The 23,807-nt window shown below is 35.7% G+C and overlaps 3 protein-coding genes across 3 annotated transcripts; 2 read left to right on the top strand and 1 right to left on the bottom strand.

Annotated features, from left to right (window-relative positions):
* Nucleotides 1-5,292: 5,292 nt before the first annotated feature.
* LOC110795765 (peroxisome biogenesis protein 16) lies at nt 5,293-9,494 on the top strand. Its single transcript, XM_022000781.2, has 8 exons — nt 5,293-5,494; nt 7,481-7,538; nt 7,684-7,903; nt 7,999-8,294; nt 8,383-8,654; nt 8,789-8,856; nt 8,952-9,013; nt 9,236-9,494. Exons 1-8 carry the CDS (start codon nt 5,426-5,428, stop codon nt 9,295-9,297), a joined length of 1,107 nt encoding a protein of 368 aa, XP_021856473.1. The 5' UTR covers nt 5,293-5,425; the 3' UTR covers nt 9,298-9,494.
* A 2,026-nt stretch (nt 9,495-11,520) lies between these two features.
* On the top strand, nt 11,521-14,083 carry LOC110795767 (uncharacterized). The gene is made up of 3 exons (XM_022000784.2): nt 11,521-11,692; nt 12,331-12,944; nt 13,028-14,083. The coding sequence occupies exons 2-3, from the start codon at nt 12,335-12,337 to the stop codon at nt 13,885-13,887; spliced, it is 1,470 nt and encodes a 489-aa protein (XP_021856476.1). The 5' UTR covers nt 11,521-11,692; nt 12,331-12,334; the 3' UTR covers nt 13,888-14,083.
* Nucleotides 14,039-22,448, bottom strand: LOC110795766 (phospholipase D gamma 1). Its single transcript, XM_022000783.2, has 10 exons — nt 20,248-22,448; nt 19,895-20,011; nt 18,788-18,982; nt 17,960-18,208; nt 17,824-17,892; nt 17,586-17,733; nt 16,715-16,863; nt 15,173-15,346; nt 14,825-15,022; nt 14,039-14,656 (listed from the first exon to the last, which is right to left on the bottom strand). The coding sequence occupies exons 1-10, from the start codon at nt 21,910-21,912 to the stop codon at nt 14,363-14,365; spliced, it is 3,258 nt and encodes a 1,085-aa protein (XP_021856475.1). The 5' UTR covers nt 21,913-22,448; the 3' UTR covers nt 14,039-14,362.
* Between the last annotated feature and the right edge of the window lie 1,359 nt (nt 22,449-23,807).

The following is a 23,807-nucleotide window of genomic DNA, read 5'->3' as shown; positions in this document are numbered from 1 at the left end:
CAGAAACGCCAGCATCTTCACCATCATCACCCCCATGAGCATCAACATCCTTGCCGGCGGAATCCTCAAAGATGGAATCACCATCGGAGTATTCGCCGGTAGCCATATCAATATCATCATTAACAGGCTCTTTACCAGGGCGGCGGCCACTAGTGCTAGCCGGTTGTTCGGAAGCCATCCTATCAGCCTGACCAAAAGAAACACCGAAGTTGCCAGTATTAGTTCCATACTGCCCGTGGCCACTGCCGGTGGAATTCAAGAATTCCCGGTAATCACGAATATAATACCGCACCGAAAGGGGAGAAACATCTAAAGCAGGCTCAGAAGCCGGAATAGGATGCTCGCGAGACCTCATTTCCCGTATCATTCGAGCCCGCAGATGATGTAGGGCATAACAACGCTCTCTCTCAGCCTGATTCAAACCCTCGTCATAAACCTCACGAATGGCAGTCCGTCTTAAATTAGATTGAGAGCACGGCTCCTCCCGGGCCCAACTACAATTACTCTCTTGAGGAACACTCCAACCGGTAAACCCAGAAGGCTGAGAAGAAGGGTTGTCCCCACCCACATTTTTGGTCATTTTGTTTTTAAGGCGGCGGATAATTAAAAACAAGAAAAAATTTGACACCACAGAAATGCAAAAACAAAAATATATGTATAGCAAAGAGTAGCAAAATAGAGGGGTGGGTACCTACTGTTTTTTCTGGAGTTTGAAATACAAATGAAGCACGCGAAAGAGAAAAACAGGGAGAACCTACAAAAAACACAGAAACGAAAGAAAATCAAGCACAAAAATAAGAGAGGAAGAAAAACCCGAAATTCGGTAACAACGAAAAGGGAGGCTAATAAACCTTGGAAAATTCAAACCACAACAACAGCAAAAGCTTGAGAATCAAACAGCAACAAAGTTCAGCGAAAAACCCAGGGGAAGAGAGAGAGAAAGTTCGGAAGTTCAAGAAAAAAGTGGATGAACTGAAAAATCTCGAAGAGGTTAAGTCCTTTTATTGGTCAAAGGGGGGTATGCAAAACGTCACGACCCGTAAGTCAAGCAGTTAAAAGGTCAGTTACATTCAGAATCAACGACCCAGATTAAGCGCACCAAATAACGCTCGGGATGAAGGCCACGTGGGAGAACGTGGGTAACAATCTCCCGCCACTTGCACGACGAAAATTCAAAATAATGCCTAGTCACCCACAGCATCTTCAAGGGGGCTAGTCATCAAAACCTTTTTTCAAGGGAGCTAGTCGTCCAAACCTTTTTCAAGGGGGCTAGTCGTCCAAATCTTTTTTCAAGGGGGCTAGTCATCAAAACCTTTTTCAAGGGGGCTAGTCGTCCAAATCTTTTTTCAAGGGGGCTAGTCGTCCAAACCTTTTTCAAGGGGGCTAGTCGTCCAAATCTTTTTTCAAGGGAGCTAGTAGTCCAAACCTTTTTCAAGGGGGCTAGTCGTCCAAATCTTTTTTCAAGGGGGCTAGTCATCAAAACCTTTTTCAAGGGGGCTAGTCGTCCAAATCTTTTTTCAAGGGGGCTAGTCGTCCATACCTTTTTCATGGGGGCTAGTCGTCCAAACCTTTTTCAAGGGGGCTAGTCATCCAAACCTTTTACAAGGGGACTAGTCATCAAAATCTTTTTTCAAATGGGCTAGTTGTCAAAATCTTTTTTCCAAAGGACCTAGCAACGGATCTCTTCATTCAGAGAGAAGGCAGTCGCCAAACTGATTCGCGGTCTTTTCTCAGAAATACTCGCAACACAGTCAGCGCCCGCGCTTCACTCTGAGGGGGCTAGTTGTACCACCAGGTATCAAAATAATACTTATTTTGTCCCATTAAACTCAGAGCAAGCGCAACAATTGTCATATATGCGCTTACTCTGAGGGGGCTAGTTGTACGGGGTGTCCTACCGGCACCACCTGGTACCGGCAGAACTCCCCGTATGTAAACTTAACCTGCAGGTAATCTGGTCATCTTAGGTAAATATCCTCTACCGGCGTTATTTGCAAGACAACCTACCGGCATTATCATGAAGACAACCAACCAAGGGTCACTATCAACAGGTCGCTATCTAACCACAAGGGACCTACCAGATCGTACCCTTGGATTGGTCTATATAAGGAGCACCTCATTTATTGCTATGGGGTACAAAAACACTTAAACACACTTCTTTCTTACTCCCTAATCATCTCTTAATCTCTCAGTAATCTTACTTAAGCATCGGAGGGGGGATCCTCGAACCACCCCCGAGGCTAGTTAATCCATTCTGTTGTGCAGATATCAACCGGCAATCTCGACAGGAATCCAGTATCCCACAGTCAGCTGTTCTCATTCCACACCCGGAACAGCGGTCTTACACAAAAGTTACCGCACTTAGTAATTGGAAATTGAATTAAATGGACTTTGACATTTGCATTTGCTTTACTCTATGTTCGTATATTGATCTATAAAAAATGAAGTAATTGTGTTGGTATTGACGCTTGATGGAGGTAGACAAAATTAATGGGGAAATTATATGGTTAATAAGTCCGGAATGGTAATGATTTACAAAAAAAAAAAAAACAATTAAAAATGAGCCTATTGAGAATTGAACTTCTGACCTCTGTGCAATGAGCAATGAGTTGATAATTGTGCCATCCTGCCAAACCATAATCAGATACAACTTAACTGAATAAAAAATTTATATACAATATAAATTTGTGAAAATTTGAGTCCCCAATTTTGTGGTGGCACTGTGCTGTTGGGAGGGATGCACAGTCATGTCACCGGGCCTGCTAGCTAGTAAAATAATCTTATACAACTAGCTAGTTAAATAATCTTATACAACCACCTAATTAAACTAGCTAATGTAAGTATGTAACCAACTACTCCATCTGTTTCGAACTAATAACAACACTTATAAATTCACAACAATTAAGATAAATGATTGAAAAGTAAGGAATAAGTATGGTAAAAGTGGAATGTAGTAAGAAAAGAATAATATAAAAAAATGGTTGAATGAAGTGGTGTAAAATTAAGAATAAAATATAAAAATAGGTTGAGTGAAAAGTTATGAATAAAAACAGAATATTATTGAGTGCAATGGTTGTACGTAAAGTGGGAAAAAGAAGTGAGTGAAAGCATTAAATATGGTGGGTTATTTGCCCTAAATAGAACAAATTAGAGTGTCATATTATTTTGAAACACCTACTTATGTAAATCGTCCCCATTATTTCTAAACGCATGGAGTATTTCGTAAAAGCTAAAAGATACTACGTAACAACTAACCACTACGAAGTGCGATGCCCCAAAGTGTTGCATATAGTTTGGTTTTTTTATAAATTTTTTATATATGCAATTTGAGAATAATATTAATTTCATTCTATATGCAATTAAAAAATAAATTTGGTTAACCAACAATTGGTAAACTAAAATTTTGAGTAATTTTCTCTATTGTGTAAAACTTTATTTTTTGTACTACTTTACTTACAAATTTAGAAATTTGTTGCTCCATAAGTTGCAATTGTTTATTCAGTTATAAAGTCAATACCTATTAGAGGGGGAAAATGCATTTGATTAGCTGAAAGAAAGCGCAAATTTTTTTCATATTCTTTTCTTTGTTAATTTAATGGTATTATGTTTGATCTAAATAATTTTCTAGAAAAGATATATGATTTCGTTAGTAAAGAATAAAAATTAAGAAAAGACAGTGTTATCATAAATTGTTATTCAAATAGGTAAATCTAGGCATTAAATTTTTATTCATCAAAAGAACAACTTTTCTCTTTTTTAATTGTGTTAGAGTCATAAGTTGTGTTGTTGGATAAAACTTATAGATATAGATTAGTTAAGTAGTGAAACCAATAAGTTTACATATACAAAGAAAGTTTTTGTTAAGCCTGAAATTCGATTAGTTAAGCCGGAAATTCAATTAGTTAAGCAATGAAAACAATCTATACTTGCTCTATAAAAAGAAAAACCATAAACGATTAGATGACACGTGTCATCCCATATATCATCCATAAGTTTATGTGTTCATTTTATACTTCATTTTCCTTTTATACCTCTTCATTTTCCTTTTATACCTCTTCATCCATAAGTTTAGTTTATGTGTTCAATTCACCATTTAGTTTATGTGTTCATTCAACCTCTTCCACTTCATTTTACTCTACTCAATATTAATTAACCATCTATTTTATATATTTTTTCAAATTTTAAATTTCAACCATATATAAATCATATATTCCCACTAGAATCACAAGCCCTCAATAAAATTAGCACTTTTAAAAGACAGATTAACAATCACTATATAATTGTCCGTTCATTGAACGAGCTTAAAATCTAGTTACTTAAATAATGGAACAAATTGGTTAAGCAATGGAACCAATTAGTTAAGTAATTAAACCAATTAGTTAAGCACTGGAACTAATTAGTTAATTAAGCAATGAAACCAATTAGTTAAGAACTTGAACCAATTAGTTAAGCCTGAAATTCAATTAGTTAAGCCAGAAGTTCAATTAGTTAAGCAACGAAATTAACCTACTAGTTAAGCACAAAACCAATTAGTTAAGCAACATAAACAATTAGTTAAGCAACATAATCAATTAGTAAAAAAACTGAAACTAATTAGTTAAACAATAAAACCAATTAGTTAAGATTTTATGAGTTTTAGTTAATAGTAATATGTTTGTTTAAAAATCATAACTATCCGACTCATAAGTTTAACTACTCCGTATTTGTCTTTATATCTTAACTATTTTGTTATTCAATTAGTTATGATTTTATTACGTATAGTTAGTACCAACAAATAATATAATTTTTAAAAAAAAAATTCTTCATTTTTGAAAACTTTTGTTTTTACTTTTTTAAAAAATTATAATTTTTTTTAATAAAAATATTGATGTCAGCACGTGCGCCAACAAGGCTGCCATGAAAGTGATATTTTCGACAAGGCGATCTTACACGAAAATTACCAAATATTTAACGGATTAAAGTACAATATCTCTGAAAGGTTAAACAAGATGATGTTATTGTTAAGCATCTACTGACTCACTTTGAAGAATTTACACGTTATGTGTATCAGGAAGCTAACCGTACAACAAATTATGTTCTGCCATAAATCAACAAATTTAGAATAATCAAGATATTTACTCTAATAAATAGTAAATTTTCTTATTTTATTTTTGTAAGATAAGATAAAAAATAACTTTATGTGTTTCTCCTTTTTCAAAAATAAAATAAAACAAGATAAAAATTAATATTACATTAATTTTAGATTGGTAGGTTTCTGCCTTTCTGGGTATGAGACAAAATTTAAATTTGCACAGTTATAATAGTCTTTGACTCTTTGGATTACAGTAATCCTAAATGTTGGGTGACTAGTCCGAGTTAGGGTTTCATCCTCAATTTCTTCCAAATTCAATTTTGTAGGTCATTTGAATTCTATGATCTGGTAAATATGGAGGCTTACAAGAATTGGGTTCGCCAAAACAAGGACTATGTTCACTCCTTGGAGTCTCTTGCTAATGTAAGTCTTTTCTTTCTGCAAAATTATTGGAATCTCAAAAAATTAGGAATTGGGAACTTGGGATCATGCGTTTTCCAATTTCAGCATAGTTTAGCTGAATATAGAGGATTTTTTTGTGTGTGATTATTCTTATTGGTTTGTGCGTTGGTCTTAATTGAGATTTTATGGTCTGTTTCTCTTATTCATGGTGCTTCTATTGACAATTTTTCAGAAATTTGTTGGATCATTTAATTAGTTCTATGAATTTTGATAGGCATATCTTGTTTTATTTGTAAATTGGGTATCTTGAATTAACTTGCTATGGTTGGTGAAGTTTTATGAATTGGGTACGCTTGAGCACTATAATCAGAAGTGTTGATTTTTGTGGGTGAGTGTGGTAGCGTTTCTGGGCGTCATCAACTTATTCTGAGTATTATCATCTCTGCATAAGCTATATAGGAGTAACAGTTACGAGACTTACGACATCGAGTAGCTTGTGTGCAATTTGGTGCTCTTGAGACTTGAATCTTGAGTCCTTATTTTCTCTATCACCTGTGGATGTTTGAGTTTAGGAGATAATTAGATGTATAATTAGTATGGGTATTGCGGATAGTAATCAATATTTTAGTATTGGAAGAGTCCTCCACAAACAGGTCTTGTATTGCAAACATTTTAGCAACATTGACAAACATGAAACTTTTTGCAAGTAGTGATGCTGGTGGAATTTGTTGCATTTATTGAGCTTCCAAGCCTGCTTATCTGTGAAGTATAGTGATTTTTGGTGTACTACGATCTACTTTTCCTTGTTAAACAATGTAATCTATGCTTAACTTATACCCTTAACTCAATAATTCTTGTTGGCTTCTGATGAGGGACACCAAATTATTGACACACAACGAATATGGTAGATTGATGTGGAGAGGAATGATAATTGTTGCACTGGGTGGTTTAAGTTGAAGAGAGTTACTTAAGTACAAACATAGAAGAACCTGTCAAAAAAGAATGTATAAGATGTGATAAGTCTAGGGCCTGATGGAGCACTGGATAGAAAGCACAAATTGTGTATTTAATCTCAGAATGAACACTTTTTTACTTTTTGTCTCACCATACTAGCTTCTTATAATTAATCAACTTATGTGTAACTCCTAAATCACAAAAGAATTTAATAATCGCAGATTCTCAGTCCCTATTATTCACTCCTATACTACTCCATACTTGTCTTACTTTAGTGTTTGATTTATCATCTCCTATTATCTTGCACAAAATGTATTCTTCCATTGCTCTATGCTGCACTTGCATAAACATGTATTTGATAGATTGTGTCTATGCTGTGCAAAGTCTCTCACTTTTGAAGTATGAACCACTGGAAAAGTTATATTTCTGCTTACGTTCTGCTTCTGCTCTCATTCCCAGATACTTTCAGAGTTTCAGACTTTTAGTGACTGTAATTTGTATGCAGCTCACAATTCCGTGTTGCATATGTTATAGCCTTATAGGATCTCTTAATCTTTCATGGACTGACTTTCAGTGAGTAAAATTTGTATGCAGCTCACAATTCCGTGTTGCATGTGTATAGCCTTATAGGATCTCTTAATCTTCGTGGATTCCAGATCTTTAGCTTCAACTAGGAATATCTAGGGATCGCCTGAATCTGACTGTACTCGTTTTAGTTAATAGTATTACCCTTGCAGTCATTGTGAGTTAACCATATAATTTTATTTTATTTAAAAAAAAATTATTTCTCCTGTCGACTTGTTGCTTTCAGTATTCGTGGATATATAAGTTAATCTTTATTTTGAGTTATGAGGAGACATGATGTTGGCTGGCTAATACAGGCCAAATTTGTCCGGCATTTGGAACTATTCTCATTTCCTCATCTTCCCTTTATTTATCTTTTCAAAATTGTGTAGATTCTAACAGATCTATTATGTAATCAAGTACAAGGGATATCGGATACTGTAGTTGGTTGTCTGTTTTTTGACAGCTTTCTTCTTCATTCTTGTCTAGGGATTGACATGGCTTCTTCCTGAACGCTTTTCTGCTTCAGAAATTGGGCCAGAAGCAGGTTTTGTGAAACTTTGGTAACCTTTAAGTTCTTCTCACTAGCTTTTACCAATTGCTTTGGTGTGGTTTTAGTTTTACACTCCTTGCTGCCTTTTGCTAATCAAGGGGTATTCTGATGAGATTTATATTTATTTATTTTCATACAGTCACTTCGATATTGGGCATACTTACAGCAATCAATGAATATATAATTGAGACAACACCAACACCAACACAATGGCGGCTTCCCACATCATCATCATCATTTCCTTTTTCATTGTGTATATCTGCTTTGAAGGAAGTAGAGACATTGGTAGAAGTTGTGGCACAACAGTTGTATGGAGATGACAAAAAGTGGAACTTTATCTTAGTTACAGAGGCCTCTAAGTAAGCTCTATTTGCAGCTCTTCCTCTTCCGTATTTGCATAATCCTAATTCATTTTGTTATACAAGGTTAATATCTTGTGTGCTGCTTGCTTTAGGGCTTTGCTGAGGTTAGCATTGTTTCGAGATACTGGCTACAAGATGCTTTTACATGGCGGTGAAACACCAAACATCGAAAATCCTTCTAATCCCCATAACCATCTTGGAGATTTGGCGAAACCTGGTGGAGATCAGAGGCCTGCATACCTCAATAATCATTATGAACAAAATCCATGGAACCGTGAAGGAAAGGCACTTGCTGCATTGAATAGGTTTGGCGAAAATGCTAGGATGGTTTATGATCCAACATGGCTTAGAAGGACCCAACAGCCAGGAGCTATCACAGACAGTCCGAGTAATTACCGATCTGGAACTATAAACTTGGTCATTATCATTTCATTTCTTAAAAAATGAGCAATCATTCCAGTGTTGTGTTTTTACAGATTTGGCGATTGAAAGGCAAACACTTTCATCAATATTATATGAGAAGGGTCTTCGTGGGGGCTTGTTTCTGATGGGGGAGACACTATTTATCTTAAGGCCACTCATTTATGTATTGTTTATCAGAAAATACGGGACACGTTCGTGGATACCATGGTTCATTTCACTTGCCGTGGATCTTGTTGGTTCAAGTGCTAGCTCACTAGCAACAAAATCAAAGGAAGGGACAAATGCACAGAAAGAGGTTCATCTTTCTGTAGCTGAAAAGGATGAGGTCATAACTTGTGCTTTATTTTATCATATTCATACCCGCAATCAGTAATTAACCAACCTATTTCTGGAAGTTCGTAAGCATGAAATCATTTTCTTAGTTTTGATTTTTGAATATTGTTGTGTGTTGGATTGCAGCTAAGAAGGCGGAAAGTGTTGTGGGCACTGTATATTATGAGAGACCCATTCTTTTGCACTTATACCAGGTCCCAGTGTTTAGTCAATATAGTAATGTTCTTGAATTTTCTTTGAAAGTTATGACTATGTATTTAAGCAGTTTGTGCTTGTTTTATGTCTACAGGCGAAGGCTTGAAAGTACTCAGAAGGTGTTGGAACCTATCCCTGTTATTGGATTACTTACAGGTATGATATGATATTTTCTGTTTCACCCCCTTTCGACCTTAATTTTATCACATGAATATTTTTTTCTCGAAAATACTTTCTTTCTCCTGCAATCCTAAGAGAATTGGGACTTTAGTAAGTGGGACGGAGAATTCAGGAAGAAAATCATTGTAAGTGTGAACTATTTCTGCAGTGATTTTTGAGCAGTTTCTAATATGCGTTATAATTTTCAACCTTGTGCAGAAAAACTAGTCGAGCTTATTTTCGGAGCCCAGACACGGTATACTTACATGTCCGGGTCATAGTGTTGTTGAAGATGAAGGCTAGTGCCATTGTTCTTATGACGATCTAGTTTTTTTGTATCAATTTTTTTTTTCCGTGTAAGAAAAGTTGGCTCTTCCGCCTCTCTTCGCCTGTATGTTCTATTTGTGATTCAAGCGACATATGACAAATATTCAAGCTGTAATGATTTATCAATAATGAGTGATTTCTATACTTTCTACTTCCTTGAAGTAAGTTTTTCATAGCTTTTGATTTCATGTTCGGAATAAAGACTCCATTCTCTCCCTATTGAAGATCTTTTTTACCTATTTATTGGGTTATACGTACCCATTTATTGGGTTTTATCTCTCTCCTTGTGAGAGTTTGGGGCCATGTTTTTAATTTCGCAGGAAAAGTTAATTTATTGATGAAGATTTATGCGGGGTTACAAAAGATGTCATTCTTCCGTATACAATCAATTGAATCAGATTTAATTCAATACCAAAGCTACAACAGATCGAAAGACCAAAGAGGGTATTCATCATTGTCAGATCTCATCTACAACGATCGTGGTTTTGCCGGATTAGAATTTTATTTGATCCAAATTGTTTTGTATTTGTTAGTTTTGATTTCTATTGTGCATGTCGTATGACTATTTTATCAATGAACTAATTTTTACCTTCAAAAAATAAAATACTTCCTTGAAGTAATTACATAGTATAACATTTTCGTTTAAAGAGCAAAACTAGCATTTTGTCGGGAAATATTTTCTCACATTTTCTGTCTTGTCAAAGGTGAAAAACAAAATTTTCAAGCTGAAAATCATTTTTTTTTAAAGGAATGAATGTCGTATTTTCCTCTCTAGTCCCTAAAGTTTCTTTTTCTCTCCTCTCACCCATCCATCATCAAATCCTCTCCACTTTTTCTTTTGTCTCTATAACTTTTCTGGCAAAGGAAAGTCATTATACAATTTTCTCTTAAAAAGTGTTTTACATGAAACTGTTGAAACAAAAAGAGTCTAAATGATACCGCATGTATCATTTTCTTTTTCGCATTCATTTCATTTAAAAAGCAAAACTAATGCAAATTCAATGAAATGTAATTATTTGGAAGGGTTAAAATGAAGATAAATAGATTAAAGAGTTGATGGAAACTTAAAAAAGATTAATGCATTAAAAACAATTATTTCGTTTTCTTTTTTAATAGAAAAGTTAGAAGGGAATTATCTTATTATTTGCAATCAAATATGTAAGATTGATATGTCAAAACAACTATGTTATCAAGTAGTACCTCTGCTCCTAAAATTTCTTTCGGCAATTTTTGTGTAAGACCGCCTTATCGAAAAGATCGTTTTAATTGCTTAATTGTTTTCATTGTTTATTAATTGATTCTCGTGCTTAACTAATTAGTTCCAATGCTTAACTAATCAATTCCATTGATTATCTAATTTGTTCAATTGTTTAACTAATTGGCTTCATTGCTTAATTTATATGACACCAAAACGGCCTTTTGTGTAAGATCGTTCTTTACGATTTCCGTTTTAGTGTGTTCCTGAAAAATTTTTACACTCTACTTTATTTCCATTTTTAACATATAAATTTTACATTTATACCCTCATTTGGCCCACTACAACCTACAACTTGCAATATTTTATCATGGGATGATGGGAATCCACCAATACTTACCCACTCACAATACTTTAATACGGAGTATTAATTTTCATCCACTCACATTGTTGGACAACTTATATCCACTCATTTTTTTCATTTGTCACCCCACCATTACATATTCACCAAAGTTTCTTAATTACCGTGCAAATAGTAAGTGTAAAGAACATTTAAGAAAAGAGGTACGTAGTAGAAACATACCAAAATACTCCCTCCGCTTTCCTTATAAAACCGTCCCATAATACTTGCACTATTTCTATAAATGACATATTTTTCTAATTTATATTGTTTCTCTCACTTACCTAATGTCCCACTTGTATTCCTAACATTTAAAAAACCATTTAAAAAATTCACCCCCACCCTCCACCACCCTTAAAACGTTGACACTTTTCCTACTAACTATATTAAAAATAAAAAATCAATATCAATTACCACATAATATAATCAAGTAATAAGTTAATTAAATTGCCTTAAATTATGTGCCGGTCAAACCGATACAAATTTTCCGGGGACGGAAGGAGTAGGTAACAACGGCTTATTTTCTTACTTTGATATTGGGCTTATTTTCTTACTTCGACATTGACGATAATCATATGGGCCAAGGCCCATAATCATATCCTCGTCCACCGTACTTCCATTCACTCTCTCAATTCTCAAACCTTCCCCTTCCCCTTCCCCTTCCCCTTTCTCCTGCCAGCTAAACCCAACCACCACCATTAGCCACAATCTTGCCGGCTTCAGGCATCTCCAACTACGGTGTTTCTTTTGAAAGGTAACTTTGGTTATCTTCTAGAACCTTTAATCTAAACCGATTTTTGTATTAGGATTTTAGGTTTTAAATTGAAGTCCTGAAATTAAATCTGTATGTTGGTTCTTATTTTTTTATTCCAGGTTTTTAAAATTAAGATACTCAAATTAGATAGTTTTATACTTGATCGAGCTATTTCTCATTCAATTTCAGTATGTTCATGTCCACATTGTTATTTTTATGAATTAGATGTTTTATTGGTTTATGGATATCTTAGTGCCCCTAAATATAATGGTTGGTAATTTCATGAGAAATTCTACTTGAAATCGTATCCTCCTTTTTAATATGATTCGGTGATGGTTGATATTTTCTGTAAAATTATAGAATAATGTTGAGGATAATGAGAGGATAGAATATTATATGAAATAGAGTGGTATGATATGATATGATATGATATGAGAAACCTATGATTCTATGAAGAGTAGAATATATAGTTTGTAATATAAATAGAGACCGTATGCCAACAAGACAATCAAATAAAATAATATATTTCTCCATAATTTAGCAAATAATTTTTTAAATTTCTGTATGAGATGATGAGATGGGTTTTTAGCTGGTTGAATTCGAGCAAATTTTTATAAAAAAGTTGGAAATTTGTGTAGTAAAATGGATGCTGCACTATCCGGGGAACTATACATTCCAGAAGATATCCTGCATCTTTTGTTGAAGGCTTCAAATTCATCTACATTGAATGAAGCCCTGCAAAGTCTTATAGGAGTTTCAAGAACTGAGAATGGCCGATCAGATCTTGCATCGAAGCATATACTCCCAACTGTACTCCAGTTAGTACGGTCACTCTGTCATCCACCGGCGCATCATTTTCTCTTATTGGCTCTTAGACTCCTAAGAAACCTTTGTGCAGGAGAGCAAGTGAACCAGGACTTGTTCATTGAGCATAATGGCATTAAAGTCATTTCAAATGCAATCAATGCCACGGGGTTTGATGATGATGATCGGGTTTGTGGACTTATACGTGCAGCCTTACAGGTAGTAGCAAATGTTTCACTGGCCGGGGAGAAGCATCAGTTTGCGATATGGTGCCAATTTTTCCCTGATTTGTTTCTCAAAATTGCAAGAATTCGCAAGAGGGAAACTTGTGATCCTTTGTGTATGATTATTTACACTTGCAGCGATGGAGCCATTGAAAAGTTCTCTGAACTTTGTAGCAATTCAGGAATGCCTATCATGGCAGAAATCATTCAGACAGCTTCACAAGGTAATCACTCATTATTCAACATTTCCCAAAAAAAATTTCATGTTTAGAGTCTAATTGGTGTTTTCTTTCAACATCTCAACCAGTTGGTTACGGAGAAGATTGGGTAAAGATAATTCTTTCAAGAATTTGTTTGGAGGAATCTCATTTCCCTGCATTATTCATGAATCTAGACGATGCTGAAAGTAAAGATGCAGGGGTAAATTTTACTACGGAGCAAGCTTTCCTTTTACGCATCCTCTCAGAAATCTTGAATGAGCGACTCAAGGAGATTCATATTGGTTCCGAGTTTGCTGTATTTGTTCTTGGCATATTAGAAAATGCGGTAAAAGCTGTTGACTTTTACAACAGGGGAAAGTCTATTTTACCCTCAGGCATTTCTTCCATTGATGTCCTCGGATATTCACTCAACATCTTGAGAGATGTATGTGCACAAGGGAGTTCCACAGTTGCTGATAATACTAAAGAGGTTCAAGAGGATGCAGTGGATTCCTTGGTATCGAGGGGCCTATTGGACTTGCTCATATCTCTCCTCCGTGAACTTGAGCTACCATCATCAATTAGGAAATCCATGAAACCAGGTGAGGATCAAGGTCTTTCTTCTCAGTCACCAAAGGTATGTCCATACAAGGGGTTTCGAAGAGACATTGTTGCAGTTGTTGCAAATTGCTCTTATGGAAGGAAGTATGTACAAGATGAAGTGAGAGAAAAAGATGGGATTATTCTTCTATTGCAGCAATGTGTTCTTGATGAAGATAACTCTTTCTTAAGGGAATGGGGCATCTGGTGTGCAAGCAATTTACTACAAGGAAATGCTGATAATCAGAGGATGGTGGCTGATTTGGAGATGCAAGGGACTGTGGAGGTTCCTGAACTAGCTAAGATTGGACTACGAGTGGAAATTGACCCAAATACTAAACATGCTAAACTTGTAAATATTCCCTGAGCTTAGCTACTTGTTGCTATTTGTGTATCTACCAATTTTCAATTTTCAATTTTCAATTTTGGTCACATTGGAGTACTAGATTTCATCGAAAACTTGATCATCTTCAATTAGCATGCAAACTATTAAGATTGATCTTGTTGGATTTGCTGAATGTTTAAATAGAATTCAAAACTATTATTGCAATTTACAAAATATTCATAGTTAAAGGTATACATTGGAAAATTTTATTAGAGTACAACACTTTTCAATACAGCCCTACTTGTATATATATTTTCTTATCAGTACATGACTAAATGTCTAGAGAAGTTTGGGTGGCAAAAAAAATTATGTACCAAACAAAATCACAATTATTACGCTAAATTACATCCTCGGATGGAAACAAGTAAAACTATAAAGCTATAGGTATACATCAAAATTGAGCTCTCTGCTGACAATCTTAACAATTAATGGTCGTAAGATGGTGGTGATTAAGTTATCAGATGGTGAGATTCTCTTGAATTCCAAGGAAAGAGCCACAAATTCTACCACCGAGATCAGGAAAATTTTCACACCCTGGAAGGGGTTTGACCTTACCCCTTCGGTCAACTTCGACAGGGTATTTAAGGAGGTGTCCCGTCATTTCTGTGATCTCCGGAGCTGCGAATTGTCTCCAATTCATTTCACCCAAACCCCTTACTCTTCTTACACATTCAATAGTTTCTGGTTCAGTAAAGCAGTCATCAACAAGTCCAAGATGTTCTGCCCAAAGGGACATTCTATACCCATATATCTGCACAAAACAGTCATTCACATAAATAGCAGATGATTCAGATACATATTTCTCCGTATTTTAAAGTAATTAAAGTAATTGCAGCACAAGGTTCCATACATCCTGTAAAATTCTCAAAGGAGGAACTAAGGTAATGAATGGTATGGCACAAATCAGAACTTGTGATACCTGTCCATAAGGATGTGCTGTTTTTTTGGCCCATGTGTAATGAGGCTGGTAGGCTCCCATAGCAATCTCAGTGTCCCTAGTTCCCTCCATTGACCGCTGATTGATGTTTGCAGAACCCAAAATCACATACTCGTCATCAACTATCATGCCTTTGGAGTGGACGTAGATCATGAATCTTCTGCTCTTTTGACACATAGCCTAAATACACCCAGATGCAACAATGGACATGAAAAATGCAGAACTTTGTCGAAATTCAAAAATCAAATGACAAAAAATGATCACTGGCTCAAAGTTACATGTAGTCATCCAGAAAAGAAGTTGTAGTCTCAAGGGAGGAAGAATAGCCACCTGTGGGCTGTTAGGAGGATGGGGGCCTCCAGCTGATGCAGGACTTCCATCTGGAGCTTCACGGTTACCAAGGCAGAAGAAGTTCAAGTAATCTTGGGGTGTATAAGCTTCCTCAAGGCCAACTTCTACTAGGGCCTTGTAGATGGTTTCATACATCATTTGCATTGTTTTGTTCTGTACATCTCCAAATTAACCAACTATCAAGTTCAGACAAAGAGGCCAAAAAGAAAACTATTCTCAACTAAATGGACCCCTGTTCAACTAGTATGAAGTATGAATCCAGGTGCATTCCTAATTTACTACAATGCCTACACCAACAGTCGGCACAAAATTTCCTTCACATCAAATCTTACAAATACTCGAATTGGGAGTTCTGTGGCAAAACGCAAGTTTCATATGGTATCGAAACAAAACCTCCTGGATTAAATCATGGATACTCTCCATTTTCGAAGGAAGCTGGATAATCTGGTTTCTTAACACGATGCTTACACATTTCTCTCTTAATATAGATGAAGCCTTTCTCTATCTACCAAAAACTTATTAAAACAAATTATTGCAAAAAGGTTGAGACGAACCCCTTTTCTACCTTGAAAGGGAAAAAAGACATCTAAAAAGCTTCAACTTGTTCAAAAATGCAAAATAAAATAAAGCAACCCCAAGCCCACTTTTAATATTTTTCTAAAAAAAAGCTCCAAACCCCTTATATTTCCCCAGTTCATACATTTGCGGCTATTGCCATTTTGAGACACTGGGATCGTAATTCGTAGCCATTGTTGAACGAAAATAGATAAGCAGCTGTTGGTGGCAGATGTTTATGGCGGCCAGATTATATTTTGTAAGAAAGAATGTTGCGAATGGAGAGAGGTGAGAGATAGGATGAGTTTAAACTTTTTTTCTTCTTATGAACTTTAAAATTTTAATTCAAATCTTATTCCCTTCACTCTATTTCTTTGGCCTTTTGATTCACAGTAATTCTCAGACACCCGGTAAAAGTGACGAGCTTTTTTATTTATTTTGCTTTTCTTTTGATAGCTGGGAACAATTTTAAAAGGTTTAAGGAATTCAAAAATTAAATGGCATATCTCAGCTATAGATTTCGAGATACACGTGGGATGGACTTATCGCCGAAACAAAGTGAAGGTTTCATATCTAAAATTTTAACTGGACCATCCTCCTACAGCAGTGGAATTCTCACAATTTCACAATATAGTACCATATGGCTTCCAGGTGTGCCTATATGTTAATTGTACTCCACATTATACATTTGGAAGCTATCCAACACTATATTTCCGTATGCATAATAATTGGAATTCTACTATTGCAGAGGATCCTCATCTGAACTTATTTTAACCTACTTATTTTTGCTGAAAGAAACTTATTTGTGTGTGTAAATTGTCTGAAAAAACTAATTTTTGCCCAAATGAACTTATTTGAACTTATATGAACTCAGTTTTGCTTAAATAAGTTAAAATAAGTTAAAATAAGTTGAAACAAACAAACCCTTATTCTTATTCTATAACTCAATCACAAACTGAAATTCACCTGCCAAAAGAGAATCCTTTGAGTAGCGGCACCTGTTGGAATACCCTCTGGCCACATCGGGACAACAATATATGCAGCGAATCTCTCATGAGCTTTGATCTTCTCAGCAATTTTTAGAGCGATTTCCATGGGAATCAAATTGTTAGCACCTGTAGCAAAAAAAAAAAAGTTCCGTATAAGAAGTAGATTTACCGACAGATCTACATTGCAGGTAAAGATTTATCTCCACATGGCCTCTTCTCACTGACACTCTCTTACCTTCCACAAAACTCTAAAAACAAGAGGGGATGGGGGATAGGGAATAGGGATTTTTTTTCTTGTTAAAGTATATTAAAAAAAGACATTCGTGTCAGAAATGCCAAATCAAGCATGACAAGCAGTTGTTTAAATGGTTCATCTGTAACAATGCTTTTCAGACCTGTACATATAAGCATAGACCATAACAAGCTGTAATATCCAATCCCCAAAGATCCACCACGCTAGGCCTCAAATATTACTTGCTATATAAGAGGTATAACCATAATAATACACAGAATCGAAACAGCAACAATCAGACAGGCTGATGTGGGGGATCAAAACACTCAACCTCCTATGTCTGCGTATGAGCCATCACAAAAATAAATCACATCAAGAAAACATTTTTCCAAATAAGAATTGTGGAGGAGCATAAACATTAGTAGCTTAAAATATACAGAGTAATGCAACAATACAACTAATAAAGATAGATGAAAAAATAAGTATATGACAGCATAGAAACACATAAAATAACTAATTAAGTAAAATTAAGTGCAAGGGAGCAGAAGCAAACACACACACAACAAAGTATCAGAGTCATCACCCTTGCTAAATTATATATAAGAACAATTCTCACCCAAGTCTTTGTGAGCACTCCAATTATATGAAGAGCCAATGAAATATTGATTCTCTATATAAATGTAGTGTTGGGCAGCTCGAATAGCCTTCACATATGCTGTATGTATGCTCATGTCAATCAATACATTCTTCCCGCATACTAAATTCTACAAGTTCAAATTGACCAATCAACTTTAGGAACACCTAAGAAGCAAAATGAAAGAGAAAAACAAGCAGAAAAATAAAGTTGGATTCACCATGCTAGTAGCTTCCTTTGGATTCTTCGGAAAAGCTTTCACAGAACTGGAGTCGATAGACCGAAAAACCTGATGTAAATTGTTTTAGTTCTCTTTACACATAGGTGGAAAATGCATAAGCATAAATAACCTATACCTGTACATGCCAAGATTCTGGATCATGCTCACTAAGGCAAGGAACATCAGCTATACCAACAATGTCAGGCAAGCGCTCAATTAACAGTAAAGCATCATCACTAGGCGTTTTTAATTTTTTAATTCCATGTGCCTTCGAAGCTCTTAACCATCGTTGTTGAAAGTTGGCAAGAAGATCGTATGCTGCAGGCCCATCAATTTTACAATGCAAATCATGCCATGGTTCTCTTGGGCAATCTGTGGTATTTCCCTGCCCAAAAGTTTCACATGAAAACACATTAGAGTGCAGCAAATATATAAGAAGTTTAGAGATGAAAATAAGCATGACCTCAACCCGTCAAAGTGCCTATCTTTTGTTATTCTTTGGTAGATATCTTTACTCAAAGAATTACTTTTCAGAACAGTGTGTTTGAAACCCTATATTTCTCATCTCCTTTATGATCGAAGCGTTTTTATTATAGCCATATAGCACATCATAGTTTCTCAGAAGCTGTAGTAGATACTACTTCCTCCGTTCTTTTTTAAATGACACAATTATTTAGGCACGTTTGCCAATGCACGATTTCAAACATTAATATCTTTCATTATAGATAAGAGAAATTATAAAAATTTGATATTTAAAAAGTATTTATTTGAGACGAATCTAATAAGACCCCACACGACTATGGTTTTTCTTAAGCATAAATCACAAAAGGAAGTCAAATGAGCATGTGTGAATAGTGTCAAAAACCCAATTGTGTCATATAAATAGGAACAGAGGAAGTATGTCTTGTTTAAAAACCGACCAGTTACCATAAAACAAAGCATGGAGAGAAGTAAAAATAATTACTTGGAAGGAAGGGTTGTGGTAGTCATCTTTGTGCACTGTTTGCTGAGATTTGAATAGAGGATGGACTGGAGTATCATATCTCCCATCACATAAGTCAAGCCCGCCAACGAATCCTAAGATTTTTCTTCTATTATTGCCAGCATCAGCATCAACAATCACAGTTTTCTGGTGGTGGGTATAAATTGTTGAAACTTCCTAAAAGGAAATATGAAACAGTATATTCAGACAGAATTAATAACAACTATTTAGAGGTGTATAACAGTACAATTAAATAGAAAGACCACAAAAGTCATAGTACAAGACGAACATTCTTAATGAAACAAGGGGCTTTGACTAGCCTATTTAACAATGGAAAAAAAAAATCCTGCCACAGAAGCAAAGAAGATACTGATTCTAGGCTGTGTCATTGGCTTGGATCAAAACCTCCACTTCCTATCAACCAATAAATGACAATGAGCCTCATTGGCAAGAAGCAGTGAAGTACCAAGTTGAGAATCTGGAATATACATGTACATAAGGAGATAGGAGCAGCATAGGTATCTGGATCCGGTAGCCATCAGGTGGGTCCTGGACTTCAGGCCAGATTCGTAACTTGATCTAAGAAAAAAACTACGGTAGTAGAAAAACTACCGCAAGGGCACAAAGAACGGTGAATATAACCTATAGACCAACTATGTTACTTGGACTTGGCTAGTGGCTGTCAGCCTGTCACTGTTTGATCACTTATAATACCAGAGAGTTGACTCAATTTTCACTTTTTTCAGTGTCTTTTTCCCTAATGGTTTCAAGTGAGCAAGAGTCGTACCTATTCCCAGAATCCCGTTTTCTTTTCCTTGTTTCTTCTTAGATGTATGCACTTCCAACGTCCACAATTGACACGAGGTATTTGGAGGTGGAAGAAGAGTCCAATTGACAATTTGACACGTACTAGTATGGCATTATGCCAAAAACACATAAACAAGAAACCCAGGAGAAATAACCAATTCTTACCCTCCAACATTCAAACGCTAAAAGAAATAACCATGTACTTCAACAAAGCCAACTATCAGTCCAATGAATCAACAAATATTCACTGCAAACATTATGAAGCACAAAACCAGCATTTACCCTTTGTTTCACCCAGCTGTGCCTTTTTCCAGCAATGCGGGGACAAAGTAGCACTTGCACTGACGAATGCTTAAAGAAGCGTCGAGTCTCCTCGTCATGGGTTGCCATAATTCCATCCTGTACAACCCGAGATAAGTAAGCCGTGGAAATAATTTGTCGGAAGAAGATATCACAAGCATATAATTCCTAGAAAGTATGCCTACTATGATATCATTAGTGGTGTTTGTATAATAAATGTTTGTATAAATGGATCATTAAACTGCTAAAGCCCACTACATCCGAATTTTAGAGGATTAAAATCAAACTAAAAGGAATTATATGACTACAAAGTGAAGTTGGGGGAAGCCACTGACCGTTTTATAGCCCAATATGCTTCTTGAAGTTGGATCATCCCACACAAGAAGCAGAACCCTCACTCCTTCTGCTGATTTGGACCTAAGAAGCTCTCCCAGGCTAGAGTCAGATGCATGATTACCACTTTCACGAACTAATTTAACCTTATGCCAAACTGACCAACCAGTAATATATATCAGCCGTCTTGCTTGTCGTATCGCGTCAAAAATGTCTTGCCAACACTTTCCATGCACATATTTCATTCCTCGGTCAAGCATAAACTCTGGAAGGCAACCATCAGGAACATGAGCATCCTGATAAAGAGTAACTGTTCCTCCTTTCCTAAGAGGAAAATATGTGTCAGGAACCCCTTGATAATCAGGGCCAGCACCAACTCCATGGTGATAAATACTTAGATTCTTGATCGGTGTATATTGAATTGAAACGCTCAAGACAGCTCCAGCCTTACACTGCTTCCCACTACCATTAAGGATAGGATATGTGCCCTCAACTTTTGCCCCTAAATATAACTGTTCCACAGGAATTGTTACACTTCCTATGAGCTGGGATCCCACAACATCACTATCCTTGACCAAGAAGTGCACTTCAGCAGCACGATGTGCCACTGGAACAGTGAAGTGCTGCATCCACACAGGATTCTCTTCGTTACTGATCACATAAGTCCTTCCAATTACAGCATCGCAGACTGTTATTGAAACATATGGATCACTAGTGATCTTACGAGACACATGGCTATCAATTTTATTGCCTACATTCCCTGGAAATTTACCAAACATGTCACCAAGTGTTCTATGAAACATGTCCATATTCGGAAGGTTCTTTGCCTCGTAAACCCATATATCCAAATTTCCATGCAAAAGCAAAACCTTCAGTGACCCTTTCTGATAGGGCACAACCTGCATGCCTGCAGTCTCAAGATTGGATGAACATGGAGAACCAGCACAGCTGTTCACATAAGAGAAACAACTATCCCAACTAGGACTTCTAGAATGTGTCCCATACATGCTGCCAGGATAACCAAAGTCTCCACTAGGACTTGCTGGGGTTGTCAGAGCTAAGTTTTCCATTAAAGGCACAGAAGGTGCTGGAGGTGAGGCAGGGGCAGATGGGCGATTATCAGACAATCGCATATCCGACATCAGGTCATCCAAAGGAGGATATATAGAAGCATTCGAAGGCCTATTACCAACACCAACCCCACTACTTCCTGGAAACTCACTCACTAAATTATCTTGTCCATGGGCACTGTTAAAGCTATTGCTGGGTGGAAGCTGGTGAAGGGCATTAGGAGGCGTGTATGCACTCGAATCAGGATAATGGTAATGCGATGAACCATACTGAAAACTACTACTATGCTGTAAACTTGGTGGAGCTGCAGTAGTTTGAGGAAGTGGACCTGAATATGAGTAAGGTCTAGAAGGTGGATTTGAGTAACCAGGTTGAGGATACGGGTGTGGCGGATACGGGTAAGCCGGTTGCGAGTATGGATTGGGGTAAGGAGAAGCATATGGGTATTGATATGGGGAATGTGGGGATGGTGGGTATACCTCAGAAGTTTGTTGGGGTGGTGGGTATACCTCAGAAGTTTGGGGTGGTGGGTATGGCTGACTTGGGGGTGGATAACCATAAGGATATGGAGGTGCAGAACCATATCTATTATCCATAACTAATCAAGCCAAATTCCAGAGTTTAAATCAAATTAGGTTTACATATACATCAAAATTACAAGATGGAAATAAAAACCCAGAAACTTATACAAGATGGGTTAGTTTGTACATCAACAGATCACAGAAGAAATAAGGGAATCATGGTGAATCTTGCTATATCATATATCTAGGGTTTTAGCAATCAAATTCTGAGTTCAAGAAACGATCATGCAATTGATAAAGCAGAAATGAATATGATTACCTCAAAATCTTTGAAAAAGCTTACCAAATTGCTGGGTTTGATAGTGAATTTGGGTGGAATTAAGTGAAAAGTAAGAATGATAGAGCTTAGATTTAGATCAAAGAAAGAAGGAAAATTCTTAATTCTGGAAAACAGAGGGAATGATGATGGAGGAGGCAGGAGGAAGGGGAAGGAGAGAGAAAGATACCGTTTTGAATTATCTTCTTCTTCTTCTTCTTGTTCTTGTTTTGTTTTTACTTTTTAGGAATTGGTAAATCTTGTACGTATCGATGTGTTAGGTCGTGTAATAGTGTGTTCTTGAAATAAAGAGGAAATGTTGTTGGATTCTACCTGAGATAAATCCAAGCATCAAACTCACAAGTCGAGTCACAAATGAGGAAACTTACCATTTTAATTATTTGACCATTTATTAGGACTTCTACGGGATTTTTGTCAGATTCAACTTAGCTCTTGATACATAAAATATTTAATTTTGAATTAACTTTTTATTTTGTAACTTTTATTAAAATACTAATGATAAAACTGCAAGCATTGTTAAATACTTCAACCGAAAAATAGATTGGACTCTTTTGTTTTGGAGCTTGATTTAGCTTAATAAAATGGCAAATTGTAAACTCTCTCCGTTCTTGAATGTTAGTTCCTTTTGGACCCTATGACAATTCAATTTAAGTACACTTGTCATATGAATATCAATAGAATTTATCTCATGTGGGTATGACTGTATGAGAGATAAATAATTAGGGTTTATAATGGTAATAAAGGTTAACTTGAGAGTAAACAAGTGGGTCATTTGAATATTTACAAGGGTACAATGGGCATAAATGTTGAACAAATAAGAAAAGATTTCAAATAGACTAACAAATACTCAAAACAACTCAATACGGAAAAGACGACTAACATTCAAGAACGGAGGAGTATAAGTACCTTTCACATATCTCAATTAATGGAATTGCTACCAGCAAGCGAGTTTCGTCCATAAAAGTGTTTTTATCATTATATGGAGTATTCTTCTTTTATTTTATTATCTACTCCTCTCCATTCCAATGGTGTACTTGTTAAGTTTTTTACACTATTTACAAGTTGAAGAGAATATTCTATATTCTTTCTAATATATAGAAAATTTTGTCAAATATAACCCAAAAAAGTCGTCTTTTTGCCAATTACGACCTAAACTTTTGGATTTGTAAATTACAACCTTAAACTTCATAACTCAATTTAAATTACAACCCCGAGTCATTTTTCGGCAAAAACCATCGCAATATGATGTCATTAATATAATAATCCCAAAAAAAATTCCAAAAAACCTCTAAACATAAATCAAATAATTCCAAATTAAACAAAAAAATTAATCAATAATTATTGGTTTTTTTATTTTAGGAAACAATATAATTGTGTTTTAATATGATTAATGACATCATATTCCGATTGATTTCGCCGAAAAATGGTCCGGGTTTGTTATTTAAAGTGGAGATATAATTTTAAGATTATAATTTACAAATTGAAAGTTTAAGGTTGTAATTGGCAAAGAGACTACTCTATTGAGTTGTATTTGGCAAAATTTCCCAATATATAAGAAAAATTATATTCATGTGGGGTTTTATTTGATTCATCTTAATGGGTACTTTAATAAAATCAAATTTTGTAATTATTG

This window comes from Spinacia oleracea, chromosome 2, assembly GCF_020520425.1.
Source record: "Spinacia oleracea cultivar Varoflay chromosome 2, BTI_SOV_V1, whole genome shotgun sequence".
In the NCBI taxonomy this organism is placed as follows: Eukaryota; Viridiplantae; Streptophyta; class Magnoliopsida; order Caryophyllales; family Amaranthaceae; genus Spinacia; species Spinacia oleracea.
The sequence above is the reverse complement of the archived record's forward strand: the minus strand, read 5'-3'. Positions and strand labels throughout refer to the sequence as shown.

What these genes read in the sequence shown, in the direction of transcription:
- LOC110795765 (XM_022000781.2), top strand. Translation starts at nt 5,426, where the DNA reads ATGGAGGCTTACAAGAATTGGGTTCGCCAAAACAAGGACTATGTTCAC. An exon ending in CCTTGGAGTCTCTTGCTAAT is followed by an intron (nt 5,495 to 7,480) that starts GTAAGTCTTTTC and finishes ATTCTTGTCTAG; the next exon opens with GGATTGACATGGCTTCTTCC. An exon ending in AGCTATCACAGACAGTCCGA is followed by an intron (nt 8,295 to 8,382) that starts GTAATTACCGAT and finishes GTGTTTTTACAG; the next exon opens with ATTTGGCGATTGAAAGGCAA.
- LOC110795767 (XM_022000784.2), top strand. Translation starts at nt 12,335, where the DNA reads ATGGATGCTGCACTATCCGGGGAACTATACATTCCAGAAGATATCCTG. An exon ending in CATTCAGACAGCTTCACAAG is followed by an intron (nt 12,945 to 13,027) that starts GTAATCACTCAT and finishes CATCTCAACCAG; the next exon opens with TTGGTTACGGAGAAGATTGG.
- LOC110795766 (XM_022000783.2), bottom strand. Translation starts at nt 21,912, where the DNA reads ATGGATAATAGATATGGTTCTGCACCTCCATATCCTTATGGTTATCCA. An exon ending in AAAGGATTCTCTTTTGGCAG is followed by an intron (nt 15,347 to 16,714) that starts GTGAATTTCAGT and finishes GGAGATGTACAG; the next exon opens with AACAAAACAATGCAAATGAT. An exon ending in CAGCACATCCTTATGGACAG is followed by an intron (nt 14,657 to 14,824) that starts GTATCACAAGTT and finishes TGTTTTGTGCAG; the next exon opens with ATATATGGGTATAGAATGTC.